This window comes from Setaria italica, chromosome III (assembly GCF_000263155.2).
Source record: "Setaria italica strain Yugu1 chromosome III, Setaria_italica_v2.0, whole genome shotgun sequence".
Classification (NCBI taxonomy): Eukaryota; Viridiplantae; Streptophyta; class Magnoliopsida; order Poales; family Poaceae; genus Setaria; species Setaria italica.
The window spans coordinates 49772979-49796371 of NC_028452.1; the positions used below are offsets into that span (position 1 = coordinate 49772979).

Genomic DNA, 23393 nt, shown 5'->3' on the forward strand with positions numbered 1-23393 from the left:
GAGGGAGAACATAAAAGAATAAATGGCATGTTTGGATTGGTTCCAAAAACCGCCCCGCCAATCATAGGCTCGCCCACGCGTGACTGGCCGTTGATTAGTTCGACGCCCACGCATTGGCGCGCCTGCATGCCCGCGCCCGCGACAGCAGAGTTGCAGTTCATTTTCCCACCCATGATTTGGTGAGCTGCTGGCACCATAATCGACCGCCTCAGTGTTAGCGTGCCAACATTTAGCAGGGCTGCGCTGGGCTAAAACCAAACAGCCCCAAAGGGATAGCTACCCTCCGCTAGGCCAACATATCTTTTCCTTGCTTTACAACTTGACTGAAATATACCCGTACGTTGCAACGGAAAAAAATATTAAATTTAAAATGAACTGCTTAAATAATTATATATTTGTGCAAATAATATTATCGCATGATTATTATCCTCAGAGAAAAAACGATGGAGCATTCATTTACCGTTAGATTTTAATTGATATGATCGAAAAATATGACATATAATATATGTTTGTTGCAGCTACGAAACCAATTCCTCTACTCAAATATTAAGAAACCTAGGATCTTTTTAAATATGTTTTTTCGAAATTGCATTTTAGGATTAGTCAGTAGCATATTTCATAACAACTACGGGAGCTTTCACGTAAACGTGCTGAGTCTTATCTCTGCCAGGCTTCCGCAGTCCATTTTCTACAATTGTGAACCATCTGTCCAAGCACATACCTCACCGCCACTTCGATGGCTGGCACCATTGTGAGCAGCGCTGGCGAGCAAGGTGCCGGGGCCGGTGAAGGCCAACAAACTGGAGCTCCCAGTATTACTTTTGCAGGTTGGCCCCTCACCTTGCCTCCCCTCCGTCGTGTTCGTCCTCCTGGGCGGCAAGCACCGCCGTGCAGGTCAAGGGCCTCGATGTTTTGGCTCATGGCGCATGGCGGAGTGCCGGAGGAGCACATCAGGCAGGGAGGCAAAGTTGTTGAGGGGCGGTGGTCGAGCTGCAGGTCCATGGCAGCGGTTGGGCGGTGGTGCTGAATTCCACGGTTGTTGTAGCCTGCAGCTTGATTCACGCCGACAATACTCGATTCGGTAAGCAGTAGTAAAGCTAACACCTCCCTGCTCCTCTTCTCTAGCAGGAACACGCGAGCACCACCAAATCCGGGTCAAGCAATCAATTCACGCACGCCGAATTTTCCTTCTCTCTGATCCCTCTTAGTTGTATTTCAAATCAAGCAATGAAATCAGATAAGCCCCAATCCACCTGCATATTGACAAGCGTGCAGCTGCAGCTCCCAAATTTGATCTCCTACTGCTGTGTTGTGTGTCCTCATGCAGGGATGTGAGACGCAGATAGGCGGTGCAGGGAGCAGGAGAAGGAAGGTGACGAACTCCATGCGGCCGGCTAACGGCGCCGGATAGGGTGAAGGGGAGCTTGCATACCAGGATAAACAGATAGAGATTCGAACTCGTAAGCAGGGCGGGAGCAGTCCGCGGTTGATGCGGGAACTGAGATGGAGTCGTCGACGGTCAATGATGGATGGCTGAAACAGTCGATGGAGTTGGATCGTGGGTTGATTTTAGTAAAGTTCAAGGGTTTTTTGCAAAACAATCACGATGGTGGGAAGAAACAACCGCACTTTAATATTCGGTATAGATCGTACGTAGTACCTACAAGAAATGAGAAAAAAAAAGGTGTTTTAGGAGCTCTACTCGATCAAAAGTCTCATGGATTAACTAAAAATAAAAGATGTTTTTTAACCGTGCAAGCCCACATTTGAATCTTGCTTGAACCTTCATACTAGAACCTAAGGGAAAAAAGATAAAAAAAAGATAGAATTTAGTGCTGAAACAAGAACGGCATACTAGCATTTTTCTCGCGCGAATTTCCATCCAAGTGGTAAGTTGTAACGGGCTCAAAGGCCAAACCTGCACACATCACGTCTTGCAAGGATGCACACGCAAATTTGCACACCACTACCACAACTCACGAAACGGACCTTCCAGAATCGCTCATTCGTCTCCCAAGTCCCTTTCCCATTCCACTACCCTTTACACCACCCCGCCCACTGCCAGGCGGACCCCGCCAAACACCCTACCCCACCCGTCATTCCCTGACCCCACCACACCCCACGTGACCAAACCCCTCGCGGGCATCCGCCCACGCGCCGGCGACCGGCGGCAGCAGGTCACCCCGCGGCGGCTATAAATACCCCTCCCCCGCCGCCACCGCCGGCTCCCCGTCCGAATATAAGCGCCGCGCACGCCTCCACCTACCTACCCACCACCTCCCCGCTCCTCGACGGAGACCTCGCAAGGCTGCAGCCCGGATCCACCCCCGCCTCCGCTCCCCGATCTTCTCTATAAAAGACCGCGGATTTCGAAATTTTTTCCGCGGGATCCCCTCCCCAACGGCCTCTCGTTCCCGCGCGAATCGGCCCCGGGTTGAGCGGGATTTGAGTTGACCCTCTGCTGCTGTTGTTGTTGTTGGGGGATCGTTCCTGGGGGTGGATGGCGGAGCCGGCGTTGGAGGGGAGCCAGCCGGTGGATCTGACCAAGCACCCCTCCGGCATCGTCCCCACGCTCCAGTAAGTGGTCTTGCTGGTCTGCGCGCCCCCAAAGATTACATTTTTGGTTGGGTTGGGTTGGGTTGGGTTGGGTTGGGTGGGGATGAGAGGTGCCCGAGGTTTGACCGGCGGCGGCGGCCGGGATCTGGCTGATTCGTTGGGTTCTATCGCTGTTTTCCGAGCGATTGTGTCGTGGTTCAGCTGACCGGGCTTGATGGGTTTGGTCGATGGGGTGACTCTCCTGAAGGTTTCAGTGTTTCACCTCTTGTTTGTGTCGGGGCTAGATCCAGGGTGGTGTGGCAACTGGCAAGGACGGAATACAGTTCCTCTTGTGCAGTGAAAGCTCATGATATTGCCTTAACCTGCCATATTCCCCTAAACAATTTCCCTTTAGAGCTGGATTAACTAACATCAAGCTGGATTTAGCTAACATCAAGCTGGATTTAGTGTTGGAAGCTCGGGGTTGGTGCTATTTGGGGCATGAATGATGCAGCTGGGTCTGGATGTTACTAGAAGACGAGGTTGATGTTTAACATTGAATGTAAAAGTCTGCTAATTAGTGCCGTTCTTCTCCAGCTTCTGAAATGATACCGGCTCATCAGCTTGCTGAATGCTAAGCTGGTAGCTGCAAGCTTACTAGGTGCCCTGTGTTTGTGTCCTTCTGTGCTTCTGTTTGACCCAATTATGTTGTTGAAGAATGCAGTAGCTTGGTACTCAGTTAAGCAGTCAAGCGCTCTCGATTTGCACTACTTTGGTAGGCTGTTGCGAATTGAACAGAGTTGATTGTCTGCTGCTAGCATCGGTGTCGCCTAGCTAGGCGTCTTACTCTGTTTCCATCTTGGCTTTCACTGCTTTGGAGCGATTCTGCTTGTGCTGTTGCTTTCTGTACTCAAGGCAGAAATGTTGATGTTCCTTGCTGTATTTTGCTTTCTGTTGTTTTGGTCTGGTAACAGGAATATTGTGTCGACGGTCAATTTGGAATGTAAATTGGACCTCAAAGCAATAGCCCTTCAAGCGCGGAATGCAGAATATAACCCCAAGGTGGGATTGTTGTGTCAATGATATTTTATTTGCATGTAGTGCTATGTTGCCAAGGTTCTGCAAGTATTCAGTAATCTCTGGTGCTACGACTCAAAAAAGTATTTTGTTCATGTTTGGTCGTCTGTTTTATGGTTTTCGATAAATGATTGGATCATAATGCTGTACTTCCAGTGTGATCTGTTTTAACATGTAGTCTGGGTAATACCATTGAACTTTTCTTTTCCGTATGCTTCTTACTTACCTGATATTTGTGGTCCCTGTTTGTTGGATGATGAATAACCTGGAATGAGGATTTTATTGTTTCACATGTGATATGTCGATCCACTTGTTTAACCATCTCTTTGAAATTCATGCTTATCACCTTGTACACTTCTAAGAGAATACAGAACATCCCTCTGAAGTCTGAACAAATAAATTTTACCGCTCAGTTTTCTTAAGTATTGGGTTACATAATATGTGCAAAAAAACTACCTGTTCCTACAATTCAGATGAATCTTTTTAATAATTCACTTTTGTGCAGCTAATATGCATCATTGTGATGTGCATATGATTACTTTTACTATGTCTGCATGTCTACTGATATGGAATACTTTTTTGAGGAAATAGTGATACGGGATACTTGATATTAGCTCATCATCGCATTCAGTTCTTACATTTGTGATTTCATTGTCATGCTTTCTGTTTTTATGCTGCATATGTTGTTTCAGCAATGTACTTTGTGGTTGCTCTGCTAACTCCGTATTGAAAACAGCGTTTTGCTGCGGTTATCATGCGGATAAGAGAACCGAAAACTACAGCATTGATATTTGCATCAGGAAAAATGGTAAGTTTTAACCTCTCCTTACAACTGATGCTGTGCATGTTCTTTTTAGGGTTAAGTCTGTACGAGATGAGATAATTGGAAGCCATTTGTGGTTTAGATGTTTTGCTATTGAAATTCGATGTGAACACCTTGTAGATACAGATTGGTTGTTTTTGAGTTATCGTTTTTTTTCTTGACTGTTTCCTTATCTATTTTCCATCTGAGAAGTCATTCTGCTACTTTTGAGCTAATATAAAGAAACATTTTTTTGTGAATTATCAGGTCTGTACTGGAGCAAAAAGTGAACAACAATCTAAACTTGCAGCTAGAAAGGTATTTTGTAGTTCCCTCTTCATGTAAATATGCTTAATCTGCTGAAGGCTGTCTGAACAGTATGTGTTTTGCTGTTTGCAGTATGCTCGCATCATCCAGAAGCTTGGTTTTCCTGCAAAATTCAAGGTACATATTCCATTCTTAAGACGTGTGGTTTAATTCTCTGATAATCATTTGTCACTGAACTAGTTATTCTATGCTGTCAGGACTTCAAAATTCAGAACATTGTTGGGTCTTGTGATGTCAAATTCCCGATCAGGCTTGAGGGTCTTGCATACTCTCATGGTGCTTTCTCAAGTGTAAGTTGCAATCTATGACTTAACCACAGTTCTGCCACCTTCCTTTATTTCTTCATTTTTCCTACCTGTCGTCTGAAACTGATGTTTTGCTTGGCTCCCCCTCGCAGTATGAACCAGAGCTCTTCCCTGGCTTAATATATCGAATGAAGCAACCGAAAATTGTCCTGCTGATTTTTGTTTCAGGCAAGATTGTTCTGACTGGAGCTAAGGTTAGAAGTCATTTCTCATATGTTCGTTTGTCCTGATTGTATCAGAGTATATCCAAGCTATTCTCTTTCCTGGTTTTATTTAGAGTATATCTAAGCTTTTCTCTTTCTAGGTGAGAGATGAGACGTACACATCCTTTGAAAATATTTATCCTGTCCTCACAGAGTTCAGAAAAGTCCAGCAATGGTATGTGGTGCCTAAGTACATGTTCAATGAGCTTGCCTTAATAGGATTGTTATTGTACTATTCTGCTTAGTGGTTGTGATTCCCTATCATTTTGTTTATGGCTGATCACGTTTTCAGAGAACTTATGGTTGCCACTCACGTGCAGATAACTTACTGCAAGTAAAGCAGAAATGCAGAATGGGAGGATGTTATTGCTGGCTGCCAGCTCCAACTTCCAAGTGTACATATATAATCTGGACCTGCGACTGGGAGGCCTGGAGGACATGATGCTGCACATCAATCTCCTGAGCTCTGATGTGGCACACATGTCTTTAACGGTTCAAGTATTTGTCACGGATTGCGCTTGGTTGTGCAGATTCTTGGAAATCAGTTGTAGCTTGCGATGATCTACGAAATGGCAATAAAACTGGAAAGCAAGTTTTTGTCCTGGCTTTTCGAATGGTTGTGCAGATTCGTGGATGTCTTTTCTGAATGTTTCTGATGATTAAAAGGCAATGCAGTGTATGTACTCCCTGACATGTTATACGATACTAAAAGAATAGAACTTTTTCATGGACTGTTGCTAACTGTTGTATTCTGAAGAAGCATAGGCGTTTCATTTCCCCTTGTTTGCTTTCCCATGTTTTGGCATCCTTGGTCTTTATATGCAAAAGAATGGACATGCTGCCGTTTGCTGTGGCTGTTCAGCCTTGGTGCATGGAGCGACTGAATGTTTCTAAATTCCGGCTGTCTCGTCCAGCAATTTCCTATTGATATTCAGTAGCAGTAATGACAGGCCAGGAACCTTCATTCTTTGCTGATGAATCTGTCGGATCAACTGAGACATCATTCTTTGCGACATTGTTTCTTTCTGAAATGAAATGTCGTCGTCATGCTCATGTACTTGTTTCAACTAGGATGCCATTCTTGCAGAAAGCCTGGATAAAGTGGGCACTGTTACTGCAACCAGTATGAACTGACGTCTGGTCAAATTGGCAAAGCCAGAAAGGAAGGACGAACGACATGGCTTTGTGCTCCCAAAAAGTCATGATGACAGCATGGAGGAGATAGGAGGAGAGCATTGGTTATTTGGTTTCTCCTCTTTTACCCTCGTGCATTTTTCTATGTAGTCCATATGTTCTACAGTAAATTTTTAGCAAGCTTCCATTCCATTCCAAAGTATCAGTTAGTACTTGTTTAGTTGTTTGCCAATAATTTGCACTTTGAATTTGAAACTTTAGGGAAACTGTAAGGCAAAATAGGCACATTCGTCCCTCAACTTTGGCTTGAGGGTCAAGTTCGTCCTTCATCTTTCAAATCGGCTAATTTAGTCCTTCAAATTTCGTTTCGGGACCAAACTCATTCCTCAACTTTCAAATTGGTCGATCTAGTCCTAAAATTTTATTTTTTATCAGACCCGCCCCTCAAGTTTTTATTTTCTACTCATTTTACTATTCCGCAAAACCACTTTTTCATAGGTAGCTGGTAGTCAAGTTTATATTGTTCGCTAATTTATTTTTAACTATCTCATCTATCGATTATCATAACCAATGCTTATATTAACTGTATCTATTGCGAATTGTGTGCTTAACTCAACCTTTTTATGCGCAACCGATGCCGATGAGTCACTACTTTTTTGCCACATTGTCCACTATTTTTCACAAACTTTAATCTGAATGCTTACCCAGACTTACCATCTAGCTCCCCAAAATAAAACAAACGATCTTTGTAGGAAACATAAACATAAAAGTGTATGGAGATAATTAATATATTGAAATATAGATTTTTTGAGCTTTTGAGGGATGGGTCTGACCCAAAAATAAAATTTGAGCGATTAGATTGGCCGATTTGAAAATTGAGAGACGAATTTGGCCCATAAACAAATTTTGAGAGATTAAATGGCCGATTTAATAGTTGAGGGATGAATTTGACCCTCGAACCAAAGTTCATGAAAAAAATGTAAGATGAACATTGAAATCACAATTTGCAACAAGCTTTGGGGGCAATGATGTCAGGTGTCTCTTTGGAATGGATGCAAAGGATATAAAGGGAGGGAGGGTAGCTCACACATGTTTAGCTTTGGGGGCTTGCGTTTGCGTCAGCAGCTTAGGACCAGACGAAACTGAAACGCCACGCACCAGCAGAAAAGAGAAGGGAGGGAGAGCAGTACGAAACTTGAAAAGCAACCGGCAGTCCGGCACACTGTATTCGTTTCAAATCCACGCGCCCGGCACCAAAACGAGGTTGGAGGGAGAATTGATACATGTATTTTCCCACCATTAATTGAAATCGACATACACATGTCTACGATATTGTATATGTTTGGATTCCTCAGTTATTGAAGTCGGTAATTGAAATCGATAGACATATATCGGCCATATCTTCTTTCTTTTTTCTTTTTTTTGAAAGACATATCTTCTTCTTTTTCATTCATTGATTCATTCACCTTATGTAGTTGATAGTATTGATATTCCTAGGAATTTGATTTGTTGTCACGGTAGGATGCTTCACCACTAAAGAAATAGGATTGCATTTTCCGAATATAATTTTTTCATGAAAACATAACACCACAATTATAAGGAAAAAACAAAACTGCATCTTCTTTGATGGAACTTCATATTTTGCCCCAAAAATCACCTTCAAACATATAGTTTAAGCTTGATACATATATGTATGCCTATGGTATTTCAAAGAGACTTGTTGCATATACGTATATTTTGCCCAACATAAATTGAAATTGATATACGCATGTCTACAATTAGGGCTAGACCGCGAGCCAAAACTCACGAGGTGGCTCGGCTTGTTTGTAGCTTGGCTCGGTCAATTTTTTAACGAGTCGAACAGCTATTTTTGCTCGTTTTGTAACGAGCTAGCTCGCGAGCTGTCCAACATAGGAAGCCGAGCCTAGCTGTTGAAGCCAAGCCGAGCCAGTCGAGGTGCTCCGTACATGGTGAATTTTAGTGTTTGAAACTTATTATTATTATTTTTTAATATTTATATATGTTGAGATGTTATCCTAAATTTACATCCAGCTCACGAGCCTAACGAGCTGGCTCGAGCTACTAACGAGCCGAGCCAAGCCAACCTTTTTGCTCGTTTTGTTAACGAGCTTAGCCGAGCTAGCTCAGCATCCAGTCCTATCTACAATATTTTCATATGTTTTTCACCATTAATTGCAATCGATAGACATATATCATGAACAACTTCATCTTTTTTCTACCTATATTAATTTATTTGACTGTGATATTTAGAATCACCTAGGATTTTGATTTGGATTGTCGTATAGGGTGCTTCACCCCTAAGGAATACTACCTTTTAGAATATAGGTATTTTCAAAAAAAAGAAAAGAAAAGCAAACACCAATTTTTCCAACAAAAATCTGTTCCCTCATGGAACTGCCTCTTTTACCCTAAAATTCACTTCCAAGATAACCTTTAAGCATGACAAAAAATCTCCAAACTCAAACTTTGATATAACCGACCCAGAAAAGCATGAAGCACGAAACCTAGAGACGAAGCAAGAAAAAGGTGTAAAAAGGGACCCAAAAAGAAAAAGAATTTCCATTTGTAGCCCTTTCACAGCTGTTGCCTACAAAAACCAAGAAACGCGGCGGCTTCCCATAAAACCCCCCCAAATCGCTCCGAAACAAAAAACAAAAGCCTCCCGAAATCCCCTCACCTACTCTTCCTCCCTCCTCCGCCTTCCTCTCCCTCCCAACTCCCTCTGGGCAGCGCCGCCTCCCCGGCGGTTGCCTGCCTGCCGTTCCGGCTCCGGCATCTCCTGCTCCCTCCCGCCGCCGCGCCCCCCCGTCATGGACGTGCACTCGGCGAATGCGGCCGCCGACTCCCTCGGGGACCTGTTCCCGCACCAGGCCGCCGCCTTGGTCAGTTTCTTGGCCGCCTCCCCTCCCCGCTAGAGCTTCTCGTGCCTTGTTGGTCGGGGATTTTTTCCGAGTATTTTCGTTCTAGGGTTTTGTTTCGCCAAGAACTGGGGTTTTCGGTGTTCTTTCTTGGAAGAAAGGAATTGGAATAGGGCGCGTTCTTCTTTCTTGGTTCTTGCGCTCAAGAACCCTGGGTTTAGGCGCAACCTGTTCAAGAATTTTGGGGTCTATTGTGCGGTTTCTTGAGGTTGTTGTTCGCGGAAAACCTAGGCCCTGGTGTTCTTCCCGTGGTTGCAATTTTGGCTTGCATGTTTGGGGAAGAAACGGTTCCTTCGTCTCTAGGCCGTTAACTGCTTTAATCCTCATTTTGGAACAGTTTCCCCGCGCTTTGTTTAATTTTCGCTCATGTTGGACGGTTTCTTTCGTTCTGATAGAAGAAATTTACCGTGCAATTCAACTGTTCTTTCTATAAAGAACTGTCACGGCCCCTGAAAACAAAAGCAGCTTTCTGGGGAAGAACTATTCCATCAGGGCAATCGAGCAATTTTGCGGCCTTATTATTTTTCGCTAGGGTTTACGCGGTGTTCATCAAATTCTGGCGATTGAGCAATGGAAAGCTGTCCTTTTTTGGCTGTTTCTTCGTTGTGAGGTCATGTAAAAGAAGAAGGGGGGCAAATGTGTGATGTTGCTGTTGTGACTTTTATTGTTGATGTGCATATGTTCCTTCCCTCCTGTCATGGTCGTTGCTCAAGTGCAACCATTGTTTAAAACTCTTTAGTCCCTGTGCTATGATGCTTATGCGAGATTGCGATGGCGATATTTTGGTTATGTGTCAATTCGAGTGGAAACTTTACCACTGGAGACAATGACAGTGGTTTCTTTGAGAATTATTCACTTTTGGGTGGAATTCTGAAGTTGTAGAATTAAGGAGATACCTTTTTTTTCTTTCTTTCCTGCTCCCCCATTTCAGAATTCATCACATTTTTCTGTTTACAAAACACGGTTTGAGGTTTTCATTTAGTCCAGTCTGTTTCTAGCATTTACGGCTATTCATTGTATTGTGTGCCAACTGTAGTACTTAATTAGATTGTAATAACTGAGAAACTGCCATAGTTGTTTCTGTTCATGGCACAGCCACAATTGTAAGTGCAGGACTTCTCTGTTCAAATAGCTTGTTCTGCAAATTTGTTTTCCATTAATCCCTAGATGCTCCTAATGCTAAATACTTCATTCATGATATCAGCTACAAGAATTTGATCTATGTTAGTTTTTTCATCAGAAATGTGTTGGAGAGGAGAAAATGATAACTCAATATTTCAATTCTTCTGTCTGGAAGCCATATATAGGAATAATCCCTAGCTGAGCATTTTACACTTGTTTATATGTTCTATAACTAGAAATTCTCCTCATGTGTTTATCTATCCCATCAGATTTTTGCTTGCGCCAAGCCAACAATATAGAACCAGAACTTTGTAAAATTGAAGTTACTTTAAAGCTATGTAACGTTGAATTCTGGAATGACTATTATCTATAGATAGTAATTCTGACCACTGCATTCTTACTAACTGTTTCCACTCCATGCTATTTTTTACTTTTCAGGAGAGTGATGAGAGCAACCTAGAGTGGCTCTCTGGCTATGTAGAGGACTGTTTTTCTAGCTCAACATCCTACACAAATCCTGTCTTCGCAAGACCTGCTCCTACAATGGCAAACCAAGGTGCTGGAAAACCGAAGTTACCACCACCTCCGCCTTCCAATGGCAGGAGAAAGAGAAGGAGCCTGGCCTCTGTTATGGGCAACGACGATGATCAACAGTATATCATCCCATTGTATGTTGAGCCTCCGCTACTCCTAATTGATCAGAAACATTGGATGGCTGAGAGTGAGCTGATACTACCCAAGAAAGACAAAGACCAAGAAGTTTGCCAGCAACAAGAACAAGAACAGGAGGAAGAGAAGTGTGAAAAGGGTGCATTGGTGCCCCGACAAGAGCGGCTGGTGAAGAGGTGTAGCAATTGTTTGTCCTGCGAAACACCGAGATGGAGGAATGGTCCATCAGGGATTCAGATGCTGTGCAATGCGTGTGGCCTGAGGCTTAAGCCAGAGAACAGGTTCGCCACCATTTCTGAGGAGCATTATAGCCAAGAAACCAAGAAAGAACAAGAGCCAGGAAAACGGCTAGATAAGAAGAAGAAGATGATCAAGAAGACATATGTGAGTAAGGAGCTTTCATCGGAGCAGGCAGAGAAGAGGTGCACCCATTGCATGTCCTCCAAGACCCCACAGTGGAGGAGCGGTCCGTTGGGTCCAAAGACCCTATGCAATGCCTGCGGTGTGAGGTACAAGTCCGGCAGGCTGCTGCCGGAGTATAGACCTGCCAACAGCCCAACTTTTGTTAGTTGCTTGCACTCCAACTCTCACAAGAAGGTCATGCAGATGCGGCAGGCCATTGCATACAAGGAGTGAACAATGGCCAAGAATTTCTCCTCAATCTGTCGCATTGGAAGCGTAGGTCTCTTAGATTGTAGTTTAGTTGGTGCTCAGAAGATGAGAGCAGAGTCTGGTTAGTAGGCCTCTTTATTAGCTCTAGCAGTGTCCTGGTTGAGAAACCAATTTGTTAGGTGTTTTAGATGTTGGATTCGATACCATCTGGTGGTTGCTGCGATATTATCCTGAATTGTGCTATGTTTCTTGGCCCTCTCTGGATTGTTTGCAAGGATGAAATTGAGCAGCCTCTCAAATTGTTTTCTTGCATCAGATCCATGCTTGGGAATGGTTACCCCTAGTATGTCATATCTTGTGCAGAAGTCTTGCTAGAGAAGAGAAGCATGAACTGCAAGGCACATCATAGACCTGGTAGTTGAAGCCTTGTGCTGTGTATGCTCCATATCATTTTTGGTAGCTGAAGTTAAATGTAAATATAACTGTGTTTTGGAAGCCCATAAGTTCCTGCTAGATTTGGGAATGTACATTGCCTAGCGCAATCTCGTCCCATATGAATGGCCTGACCTTCAGGTGTAGTTCAATGCTTTGAACCAATGGCTTGCAAGTGTAAGTCCCAGCAGGTTCAGAACACAAAGATATCTGTTTATTACGCTGCTTTTGGGGTTAGATAGCAGAGACAAGTTCATCCTGTTCACTCATTATGATAGGTGCCTTTTCACCTTTTTTGCTGCGCATGGAAGGCATGTCTTTTAGGTCAATTGCAACAATGGCTTATGAGACATAAAGTACCATGCCAACAAAGCATCGTCATCACCCCGGTGATGAATTGAAGCTAGGGACTAGGACTGTCCGTACAAGCACCAAACAAAACCCTAGCTTGCATTTTTGACGGTGGGCATGCTATTGCTACTCCAACTCCAGGTCCAGGGCACCAACGATACGTTCTGACGACTTGCTTTGGTCAAGTCTCTGTGGCTGCAAGAACATGGTTGCAGTAACTGGTGCTGCAACGCTCATGTTGATGGCTGTACGTACTCTGTTCTGGCACTGCCTACAGACTACAGTGCAGGCAGTACAGTAGTGACTCTGCAACGCATGAGCATAGCCCTGCAGCATTACATACACCTTTTTGACTTTGTTGGGCACTCTTGGCCGTTTTTAACCTGTTACTGCTGCTGCAGCAAGGACTAAGCACATCAATGTCCTTCAGTACTGTGTATTCTTCAATGCAATTCTGGGATGAAAATTTTCAACTAATTCAACAATTTGGCACGTCTTAGACGACTTCATTGTTGCAGGATTTCCACAAGAAATCTACAAACAAGGATTCAGGCATGAAACACACTGTAACGCTTTATTTCACACTGGCTGATGCGATATACAGAACAGGGAGAATGTCCAACTGTAAACAGAAGTCTCAAACGATGTTATTCTTCAATGAACATGGCCACACTGAACTGGACATCGACAGACAGATGTATGCTTTAATTAGCAAAAGTAAGAGGCACCGAATCTTTATTTCAGTGAAAATGGAGACCCTCTCTCAAAATAGCTGCTGGAATTGTGTGCTCTAGGGCTCGACCACCATGCTCTCCGCTTCCTTCTTGATGGACTGGAAAAGCACCGACGAGAGGTAGCGCTCACCAAAGCTTGGGAACACGACCTACATATAGGAAATAACGTCAAGATTTTGAAATAATATTTCAAGACTAGGATGCTCACCATAGGATGCAAATGTGAACCACAGTCCATAGTAATGGGACACTATCTAAACTGCTGCAAGTAAAATCTTCCCTTCAATTATTGAAGCATTTTAGTTTCATATTTCATTTGTCTGCCACACGAATTGAGAAGTACATATGTTGCATGGGCAAATTTTGTTTGTCTTCCTATAGGGCAATAATGTTCAAATGTAGAGTAGATGTGTTCATTTGTGTTTCATTAATGATCAGATAAATTTCCATAACTGACCCATGCAATTGAAAGAGCTGTAAACCTACAAGTGCTAGAAATTCATGGGGAGGAGATGTAACACTTACAACAAATAGCTTTCCGGCATTTTCAGGCCTCTTAGCAAGCGTAATGGCTGCAGCCGCAGCTGCACCAGAAGAGATTCCAACCTACAAAAATTGACATCATCAATGGCCAAGGCATGCAAACACCATCTTAATGATCCAGAAGTAGAGAGGCTCAAAGAAACAATGAGAGCACTAGTTCTGAATTATAATAAGTAAATTTCAGACAAAAGACTTACCAGCAACCCTTCTTTCAATGCAAGAGCCTTTGCAGTCTCAATAGCTTCATCGCTTGAAACCTGGGAAACAATTGAAGGCACAAAAAGGTGATGCCATGGTAGAAGGTGAATTAAAAGACACACGAGTGCGTGAAAATGTGGATCAACCACAAACTTCTGTTAATGGTTGGGGTTGGGGGAGGAGTAGGGTACTGTAACCAAAATGAGTAAAAAAATAGTGTGCTTGTTTACGCATTTCATCTGATCCCAGAAATAGGTCTCTAACGACATTAACATGGTCTCCAATTTAACACTTGATTAATTATATCAAAATATATCGTTTCAAGTAGAAATGGTTGCATATTCTGAAAATGTTTTTCGTGATGAATCTAGCAGCACCAATCTTATAAAGTGATACCAATCTATATGGTTCTTTCTTTAGATATTGATAATCAAAGCTAAAAAGGTTGAATCAACAATCTCAAATGGACTTAAATACTTGAGATCAGAGTTAATATGTCCTTTCTACGATCCAATTTAATAGAGGAGAACATACTTGCAGAGTTTCATCAATGAGGTCGACATCCAAGACCCCAGGAATAAAACCAGCTCCAATTCCTTGAATCTTGTGTGGCCCTGCATTATGGGCATTTAATCTAAATGAGTCCAAAACAAGCAGCATCAAGAATATTTTGTTAGTGCAAAATGGTTCCAAGGTTATCTTTACTTGTATTGTTGAACCAAAACATAAGCTTCCTTACAAGTTCACATCACCTATTAGCCATCTGATAATTATTTCAAACACATCTATCCAAATAGCACCTTTTAAATCTCCATTTACAAAAAATATTTCACATGACCAAGTCCTAACCAATGCAAATGATAAAAGGGAAACTCTTATGGATTTTTCCTCAGATAATGGTAATTGTGGGAAACTTAAAAGCAGAGTACTATTAGCAGTGTAACACTTATAACTCAAAAATGATAATAAAACTATGTTCTTTGGAACAGAGGAATATATTCAAGATGCAAACTTTACCAGGTTTTCCACCATTTAAAATAGCACTCTCTACTGGCTCCACACCATAGAGCTAACATAAAGATAAACAAATAAAATCAGATACTTTGTTTCATAAAGGAAACAAATGCAATTATTATATAAGCTAAAACTGCCATGCATACTTACCTTGACATTAGGATTTTGCTCCCTGAGGTATCGGCCAGTTCCAGTTATGGTTCCTCCTGTCCCAATACCAGATACAAGGCCGTCAATTTTTCCTGCTGTAGCTTTCCAGATTTCAGGCCCCGTGGTCTCATAATGAATCTGCATAACATATTTCAGCATGAGATATCAGAAAGTAGATATCAATAAGAGCAACAGCATCTTCCCCAAATATAAATGCTATATTATGCTGCACCTTTGGGTTAGCAGGATTTTCAAATTGTTGAAGGATGTATGAGTTGGGTGTCTTTGCTTGAATCTCTTCCGCCTTTTTGACAGCTCCTTTCATTCCCAGGAGTGGGTCAGTAAGGACCAGTTCAGCACCAAAAGCCTTCAATATGATTCTCCTCTCCATGCTCATGGAAGCAGGCATCGTGAGTATAAGTTTGTAACCCTTGGCAGCAGCCATAAAGGCAAGTCCAATTCCTGTATTGCCGCTAGTTGGTTCAATCAGCACACTCTGGCAACAATTTACATGGAAAGCAAAATATTAGTAAATCCAATATTAACATTCTGGAATTTATACGAATATAGATTTAAAAGAAGTTCACTGAAAGTCATGACAACCCCATAATTGAATTCCCTTGCCGCTATGGAGATTCAGTTAAACTATTTCTAAAACAAGGAAACAACTATTTTTAATCTTATAAATGGTCAAAATTAGATAGACACTTCAGTAGCTGATACTAGCACCATCGAAGCCAAACAAATGGCTTCAGTTTAGTGCTGGATCAATTGAAAATGCTATGTGTAAGATGGAATTAACAAGGCCAGGTTAGGCACAAGCAATAATCATTAGGACATTTCAGCTGCAGAATAATGCTAATGGGATTCTCCATCGAGGACTAGGACAGCTACGCTATTGTAGGATGGGGAGGGAGCCATAGGATGGGGAGGGAGCCATCCAACAACTGTACATTATGAACTTATAATCATGCATTCGAATGGAGAGAAATAAAAACTGCTTTGCCCTCATCTAAGATGATCTGTAAAGCTTTTTTCTTGTGCTTAAATATATACTGACCAAAGCACTATGTTAATGATGTAAACGCTGCACTATATAACGGTTGAAGACTAGTGACACCAATTTATTTATTGTGCCTTCACCACATTACAGATCAGAGAAAATACTTTTAACTTAAGCATCTGCTCCATTCAGATACTACTAGGCACGAAAGAATGCAGAATATATTAATCCCATAGTCTACTTCACAAAATAACAACCACCAGATATGGAACATGCAGACCAGCACATTAGATGACTTTCTTATGCAGACTAGATCTGTCAAAATGAAAAATGGAGGAGCACATGCTTCTGGATTTGATGGTATAAGAATTAGTATTCCTATCCAACATACATGTCTGAGCTAAGGCAATGAACACTGTGCAAATCAAGAAAACAAGTTATTTCCCTTGGAACAACAAAGGAAATATTCCAAAAGGTTCAGTCACCCACCGTGCCTGGAGTGATGAGGCCCTTCTCCTCTGCGTCGGTGATCATGCTGTAGCCAATCCTGCACAAAAACAACGACACACAGCGTGAGTTTTTAGCTGAAGGTCCTGAAGGTAAAGGAAGAACAAAGCCTTACAACCACAAAGCACCTAATTGACAGAAATATACTCAAATGATAAGGAAAAACTTGAAATTCTACTCAAGTAAACCATCGATCTGAAGTCGCGACAAAAAAAAAAACTTCAGTCAGCAGAAAGAACCGATCTGTTTCACATAATCCATCACCCGTTGTACAGTAAAAAGGATAAGGAGTGAGAAAGCTTTGAAGAAGAAGAGAAGAGCCCACCTATCCTTGACGCTGGAGCAGGGCTCCATGGACTCGAGCTTGGCGGCGACGCGGCCGACGCACCCATTGGTCACCTTGTTGAGGTACACCAGCGGCGTGTTCCCGATCAACTGCGCATCACAAAAGATTCAGTTTTTACGGACGGGCCACACACAAACACCAGCCAAATCCCCGCCCACAAGAAGCCGGCGGAAATCGAGCGGAAATGGACGGGGTGGGTGCTCACCTCGGTGACATCCTTGGCGATCGACGGCGACGAGGCCTCTCCCATTGGGTCACGCAGCTGAAAAATCCAAGGAAAAAAAGGATAAATCTTTAGTCCTAAATAGATAGCACAATCGGTTTCTCCACCAATTGGCGGGGATAGCAAGAGGAAAACCTACGGATTTGGCGCAGGAATCCTTGCTGCGGGGGGAGGAGAGGGGGTTTTCTGGAACCGGCGGCTGTTGTTGGAGTGGGAAGCCGCTGGAGGGGTGGCGGCTTTATGCAGGCGAGGCTGGGGAGAAGAGGAGGGGGTCCGCGTGGTAGAAAGAAGACCCGGTTCACGGTAGACTTTGTCACTGAAGGTGGGGCCTTCCAAGGAGGTGCCTCCGATGTCTGGTGCACCTAGTCCGTCGACGGCTGGGGGACGGAGGACACGGCGTTCGTTGAACCTGGACGGCGTTCACGGAGATGAGCATACGGAGAGCAGCCGGAGTTGGCGGTTGGCGCCGGCGGCGTTACCCTGGTCCAAGCCATGGAGGAGTGCGCCACACACGCATGCTACACCCAGCAATGCAAGTACGATGCTGGATTTAAATAAGTTTGGAGCTTTGAATTCCTTGTGTTCTAGATGATGCAATAGAAAATTAGGAGATGACTACTTGTTTTTAGAGCTCAAAATTATCAACACGTCGATATCTCATCTCTCAGGTAGAGTGGTGGGCCTAACAATTTGGGTGTGTATGAATAATTTTATTTTTTTTTGGTATGTGCCAGGTAGACATGACCAAACCAACTATAAAACTCTGCCACTAGCCACAATACTAGGATTGTGGGCGGCATCAGGAGCACTCGTTAGAGTATTATCGAGTCTAATGGGAAAAATGAGAGTTGAAAGAATTAAAAACAGTGAATTTGAGATGATCAAGACATCTAATTGGAAAGGGCGCAAGACTTTAGACATCCCCCCAACGATGACGAGTCAGCGAGCTCTTTTATCTTTGTAATATCACAATACGTGGTAGAAAAGATGCGAGAGAGTATACCGTCTCTTCTTCTTCTTGGTAAACCAACTCATAGAGAAAAGCGGGATGCACGCTTTTATTGATGAGAGTGGTTGTGGGGCCCAAGATATTTTGAACAATATTTTATATTAAATAAATAATTGAAAAAAATGTAATCTATTTTTTCTATCTTTTCGAATGAGGTGGATAAATTTAGAAATAGTACATTATCTCAACCATTTAAATTTGAAATGGTCATATAAGACATCATAAACCAAGCCAAATTGGAAAGAGAGGGATGCAAGACTTAGGATGCAATTAATCCAACATGGATGTAAGGCAACATAATGGGGATAAAACATTGTCTCGGGTGGAGCTGACTTATAAAAAGGGTGAAGAATCATTATTAGCTTAACTGCCGCCGAGAGCATATTCATTAGTAGAGAACTGACTTTTGATGCGCCCCCTTTAATCCCGGTTTAAAATAGGCTCGGTATAAAAGGGGTGCGCGGAGCTTTACTCCCAGTTGGTATTTACAACCGGAACTAAAAGTCACCTTTTGTCCCGGTCAAAAATCAGCCACCCATGGGGGACCCTTTAGTCCTGGGTGAAAAAATCAGCTACCTATGGGGGACTCTTTTATCTCGTGTGGTAAGAATAACCCGGACTAAAGGTCACCCTTTTAATCCCGGTTGGTGTTACCACTCGGGATTAAAGCTCACGACACCAACCGGGATAAAATGGGGTCTTTTATCCCGGTTGGAAACTCCAACCGGGATAAAAGGGTCCCTCACGGGTGGCTGAAAAAGAACTAAAACCCTCATACCCTTTTATCCCGGTTTGTAATACCAACCGGGATAAAAGGGTCCCCACGTGTGGCTGGGGCAGAACTAAATTCTTCGGACCCTTTTATCACGGTTTGTAATACCAACCGCGATAAAAGGGGGTCTTTTATCCCGATTGGTGTTTCCAACCGGGATAAAAGGGTCCCCCACGTGTGGCTGGAGCAGAACTAAATTCTTCGGACCCTTTTATCCCGGTTTGTAATACCAACCGGGATAAAAGACCCTTACAAACCGGGATAAAAGGGTCTCCCACGAGTTAGTATAAAAGGATTGGATCCCCTATATAGTTAGATGTGGTGTGTAGGTGGGATGGCAAGAAAGCTATGCGCGAGGCTTGAGATCGTAGGTTCAAATCCCACGAACCGCGCACGTGCATATTTCACGTGACTTGTGGGGGGCCTCTCTGGGACCCCTCGGGGATTTATTTATTTTGCAATTTTTTTTTTGCAAAACCATTTATCCCAGTTGATATTACTAATCGGGATAAAAGGGGGCCTGTACCGCGCCTGGCGTGGCAGCCCATTTAGTCCCGGTTGGTATCTTTAGTCCCGGTTGAGGGACCCGGTATAAAAGACACCCCCTTTTGTCTCGATTGTTTTATCCCGAATAGTTTTTCGAGAGATTTGCACATTTCCAACCGGAACTAATACTCAGTTTTCTACTAGTGATTCCTATATATATACATCAAATTGGTCAACGCCCCTCCTCGTCTTGTGAACTATGCTTTGCTCCTACTACAATGATCAACCAAGCATCACAAAAAGATCGAGTTGTTAGAGGGTCCTCGCCCATGTTCGTACAGAGTAGACAACACACGTCATTTTCGTAGGCAAGAAACACCACCCCTCTGTTATCTTCTTCTTTTCTTATCCTGTTCCGATCCGCTAAGCAAAATCTAATATTTTATGCACCACATGATCGATGACGTTGCTTTGTTATTGGCTGTAAAGATAACATTATTGGTTGTTCCGAATGAAGCAACCTTAGCATTTGGCTCGTTGCTGCCAGTTGTTCATTCTCGGAGAGCAGAGAGGACGATCTCATCGCTAACGTCGCCATCCGATCCGGCCGGCGAGGAAACGGACGCCGGCACCAAGGGTCGTCCACGGCCTTATCCTTCTCCCTTGTAAATTGTAATTCGATTGATTATTTCATTTTTCGCCAAATATCAAGAGATAAATGAAATGAAATGAAAGGAAGTAAACTAACTTTTTTTTTTCCGAACAACAAGTAGACTAGCAGCCTGCTTGGTTCCCAGCCGTTGTCTGCCACACCGCAGTTACGGCGCCGCCGCCGAAGATTTGGCGCCGATTTTCGACGCCGCAGTTGCGGCGAGTTTTTTTAACTGCGAGTGAACTGAATTGTTGTGGTGCGCCGAAGCTTGCTCACCTACCAAACAGCAGGCCAGGTGGACGTGGCGTGCCGCAGTTTAGGCGTGGCGCATGGTGGCCGTTAACCAAACGTGCCCTAGCTTTCATCAAACTTATTTGTCCAAACAATGATATTTTGGTTTCTTGTTGCTACAGGAACTGCGTGCGTGCGTGCTGTGCTAGTAACGACAGTTGGTTGACTTGACCAGGGTTGCTTTGCATTGCATTGCGGTAAGAAAGTCAAAGTCATCCTACATCAGTGCACACAGTCATGATCCGTGTTGCGTTCCAATCCAAAACTTCATTCATCCTACATCAGGAAACGGAGAGATGGAGACGGTGAAACATCTAAGCAAGCAACACCGATGGACTGATGGAGGTAGCAGCGACCTCATCATCTATCGGTCGAGGACATGATGAATGTGCATGCATGACGTGTCCATGCATATGCGCAGCACTGTCCAACCTGCTGCAACGACTTTGAGAGAAGCATCTCGTGGCTCATCTCTCATCTCAGCTCATGCAGTCGTGTGTGTGTATACATACATACATACATACATACATACATATATATATATATATATATATATATATATATATTAATTAGGTTCGTTTGCTTCTTTAGTCCCTCCTAAAGTTCCTATCACATCGAATGTTTAGATACTAATTAGGAGTATTAAATATAGATTAATTATAAAATTAATTGCACAGATGGGGGCTAATTTGCAAGACGAATCTATTAAACCTAATTAGTCCATGAGTTGACAATGTGATGCTACAGTAAATATATGCTAACGATGAATTAATTAGGCTTAATAGATTTGTCTCGCGAATTAGCCTCCATCTGTGTAATTAGTTTTATAATAACTCATATTTAGTTATTCTAATTAACCTCCGAATATTCGATATGCAATAAACAAAAGATCGAAATATTTTTTTTCCGGTCAGGGGAGGGAATACATGGGCGAGGCCACAGTACGTGTCATGTCAAGAAGTCGCATGCATCGTGTCAATTCAATCGCGTTGTTGTTTTCGATACAAAGCAAGAGGACAAGAGAACAATGTGTCCAGCAGCAGATACAAAACGATGTTTGGTCCTGGTACGGCAGATTACTGGGGGCTGTGTTTGGTCCTGGTACGGCAGATTTCTGACAGGGAAATCCGGATCGATACTCGCAGGGAACGATACTTGTTCGAACTAAAATTTATATCACATCAAATATTTGAAGGTTAATTGAAATAATTAAACATGAAACTAATTATAAAATTAATTACACAGATGGAGGCTAATTCCCGAGACAAATCTATTAAGCCTAATTAATCCATCGTTAGCAAATGTTTACTATAGCACCACATTGTCAAATCATGGACTAATTAGGCTTAATAGATTCGTCTCGCAAATTAGCCTCCATCTGTGCAATTAGTTTTGTAATTAGTTTATGTTTAATACTCCTAATTAATATCTAAACATTTGATGTGACGGAAATTTTAGAAGTTCCTAAAGAACCAGACGGGGCCTTATAATATATGGGCGTGACTCGGCTAAAGTTTAGCACTTGTCACATCGAAGGTTTGGATACTAATTAGAAGGATTAAACATGAGCTAATTATAAAACTAATTGCAGAAGTCATGGGCTAATTCACCAGATGAATCTATTAAGCCTAATTAATCCATCATTAGCAAATGGTTACTGTAGCACCACATTGTCAAATCATGGGTTAATTAGGCTTAATAGATTCATCTCGCGAATTAGCCTCCATCTGTGCAATTGGTTTTGTAATTAGCCTATATTTAATACTACTAATTAGTATCAAACATCCGATGTGATAGGGGTTAAAGTTTAGCCGTAGGAAACAAACGCCCCGTATGAGATTCCTTTGCTGTTACCACACACATGGACGATGGATCGATCTCCTCACCAGAAGAGAATTTGTGCTATACTTGTGGCTGCTGCTGGCCAGCCAGCAATTTACAATTACTATAGCGTTAGTTTGTTGCCTTGTTGGCTCCTGCAGCTGCAGCTACAGCGAGTCGCGAGTCGCAAGTCGCAAGCAGCGCAACCGAGTAGTCTAAATAAAATCGATTGCGACAATTGGCAGTAGTATCATCGAGGCTCAGGTTGTGAGAAAAGTAATATGTTATTTTGTTTGGAAGCTCATATACATTACATATGAAAGATATATATAGAGAGAGGGAAATAATGCAATGCATTATCGACGTGTAAAATATATATTATCAACGTGAAAAACAACTAATAATTTGAAACCAAGGGAGTATCAATCATCGGAGCATCCGATCGATGAGCTGCATGCATGCCGCCCCCTGGAATGCTCCAAGAGCCATTGTTTCTCCTTTCATTTCAAACAAAATAAAAAAAAATGGCCTGCTTTGTAGTTACATTAACATCCCACGCATGCAGCTCGTGCCCGTACCATATACTACTACAGAGGAGCGTACATGGTACGGGCCTCGGTCATGTCGTCGCGTCCTCCGGCGAGTGTCACAGTCGGCGGCGACGAGCAGCGGAGGCCGGAGGAGCCAGCGACGACGGCCGCCGGGCCTCGTCTCGGCCTCAGCAAACAAGCAGCAGAGAGATGGGCGTGGGCTGTGGGCCGACTCATTTCACGGCAGAAATGGGTCCATATAGTGCTTAATTAACCCTTCCTTAACGAACGAACGAATGCATATGATTCAGTTAATTAGTCCCGTACTGGCGAGCCAAGGTGGCACTAATGCACTCAAATGTGGGTCCCAGCAAGTGAGCGATGTGCCCCTCATGGCGGCACACCCGGAGCACGAGGAACATGCTCCTCCTCGTGTGGCTGGTGGTCTTGTGTGCGGCATGCACACCAAGCAAATACCCCAGCAAGTTCATCGCCACCAGGATCTGTTACTTGCAGGCGCATGACACATGCGCTGGGCAATCTTTTTTCTCTCTCATTTTTTTAATCTCCTTCACTTTCTTAGAGAGAGATCTGATAATACTTCAG

At 43.1% G+C, this 23393-nt stretch overlaps 3 protein-coding genes across 5 annotated transcripts; 2 read left to right on the forward strand and 1 right to left on the reverse strand.

Annotated features, from left to right (window-relative positions):
- Nucleotides 1–2235: 2235 nt before the first annotated feature.
- On the forward strand, nucleotides 2236–6027 carry LOC101755927 (TATA-box-binding protein 2). The gene is made up of 9 exons (XM_004963191.3): nucleotides 2236–2577; nucleotides 3510–3597; nucleotides 4349–4420; nucleotides 4682–4732; nucleotides 4814–4858; nucleotides 4939–5031; nucleotides 5139–5240; nucleotides 5351–5424; nucleotides 5570–6027. Coding segments are annotated over exons 1-9 (603 nt in total). The 5' UTR covers nucleotides 2236–2500; the 3' UTR covers nucleotides 5571–6027.
- A 3015-nt stretch (nucleotides 6028–9042) lies between these two features.
- Nucleotides 9043–12220, forward strand: LOC101756332 (GATA transcription factor 2). Its single transcript, XM_004963192.3, has 2 exons — nucleotides 9043–9286; nucleotides 10883–12220. Exons 1-2 carry the CDS (start codon nucleotides 9215–9217, stop codon nucleotides 11747–11749), a joined length of 939 nt encoding a protein of 312 aa, XP_004963249.1. The 5' UTR covers nucleotides 9043–9214; the 3' UTR covers nucleotides 11750–12220.
- Nucleotides 12221–13055: 835 nt separating this feature from the next.
- Nucleotides 13056–17524, reverse strand: LOC101756742 (cysteine synthase). Of its 3 annotated transcripts, none has more exons than XM_004963195.4 (11): nucleotides 17366–17524; nucleotides 17209–17265; nucleotides 16983–17092; nucleotides 16640–16697; nucleotides 15380–15643; nucleotides 15148–15285; nucleotides 15001–15052; nucleotides 14518–14597; nucleotides 13983–14042; nucleotides 13768–13848; nucleotides 13299–13391 (listed from the first exon to the last, which is right to left on the reverse strand). In XM_004963195.4, exons 2-11 carry the CDS (start codon nucleotides 17251–17253, stop codon nucleotides 13299–13301), a joined length of 981 nt encoding a protein of 326 aa, XP_004963252.1. In that variant the 5' UTR covers nucleotides 17254–17265; nucleotides 17366–17524. The 3 variants fall into 3 exon arrangements, with proteins under 3 accessions (XP_014660444.1, XP_004963252.1, XP_012700379.1); XM_012844925.3 differs by having other exon boundaries at nucleotides 17362–17455; XM_014804958.1 differs by lacking the exon at nucleotides 17366–17524 and having other exon boundaries at nucleotides 13056–13391; nucleotides 17209–17253.
- Nucleotides 17525–23393: the final 5869 nt, after the last annotated feature.

Bases quoted from the DNA above. Each gene is read 5' to 3' on its own strand.
- LOC101755927 (XM_004963191.3), top strand. From the start codon at position 2,501: ATGGCGGAGCCGGCGTTGGAGGGGAGCCAGCCGGTGGATCTGACCAAG. The intron at 3,598-4,348 runs GTGGGATTGTTG...TATTGAAAACAG, and splicing joins ATGCAGAATATAACCCCAAG to CGTTTTGCTGCGGTTATCAT. The intron at 4,421-4,681 runs GTAAGTTTTAAC...GTGAATTATCAG, and splicing joins TATTTGCATCAGGAAAAATG to GTCTGTACTGGAGCAAAAAG.
- LOC101756332 (XM_004963192.3), top strand. From the start codon at position 9,215: ATGGACGTGCACTCGGCGAATGCGGCCGCCGACTCCCTCGGGGACCTG. The intron at 9,287-10,882 runs GTCAGTTTCTTG...TTTACTTTTCAG, and splicing joins CGCACCAGGCCGCCGCCTTG to GAGAGTGATGAGAGCAACCT.
- LOC101756742 (XM_014804958.1), bottom strand. From the start codon at position 17,253: ATGGGAGAGGCCTCGTCGCCGTCGATCGCCAAGGATGTCACCGAG. The intron at 16,698-16,982 runs GTGGGCTCTTCT...GTTTTTGTGCAG, and splicing joins TGCTCCAGCGTCAAGGATAG to GATTGGCTACAGCATGATCA. The intron at 13,849-13,982 runs GTAAGTCTTTTG...CAATTTTTGTAG, and splicing joins CATTGAAAGAAGGGTTGCTG to GTTGGAATCTCTTCTGGTGC.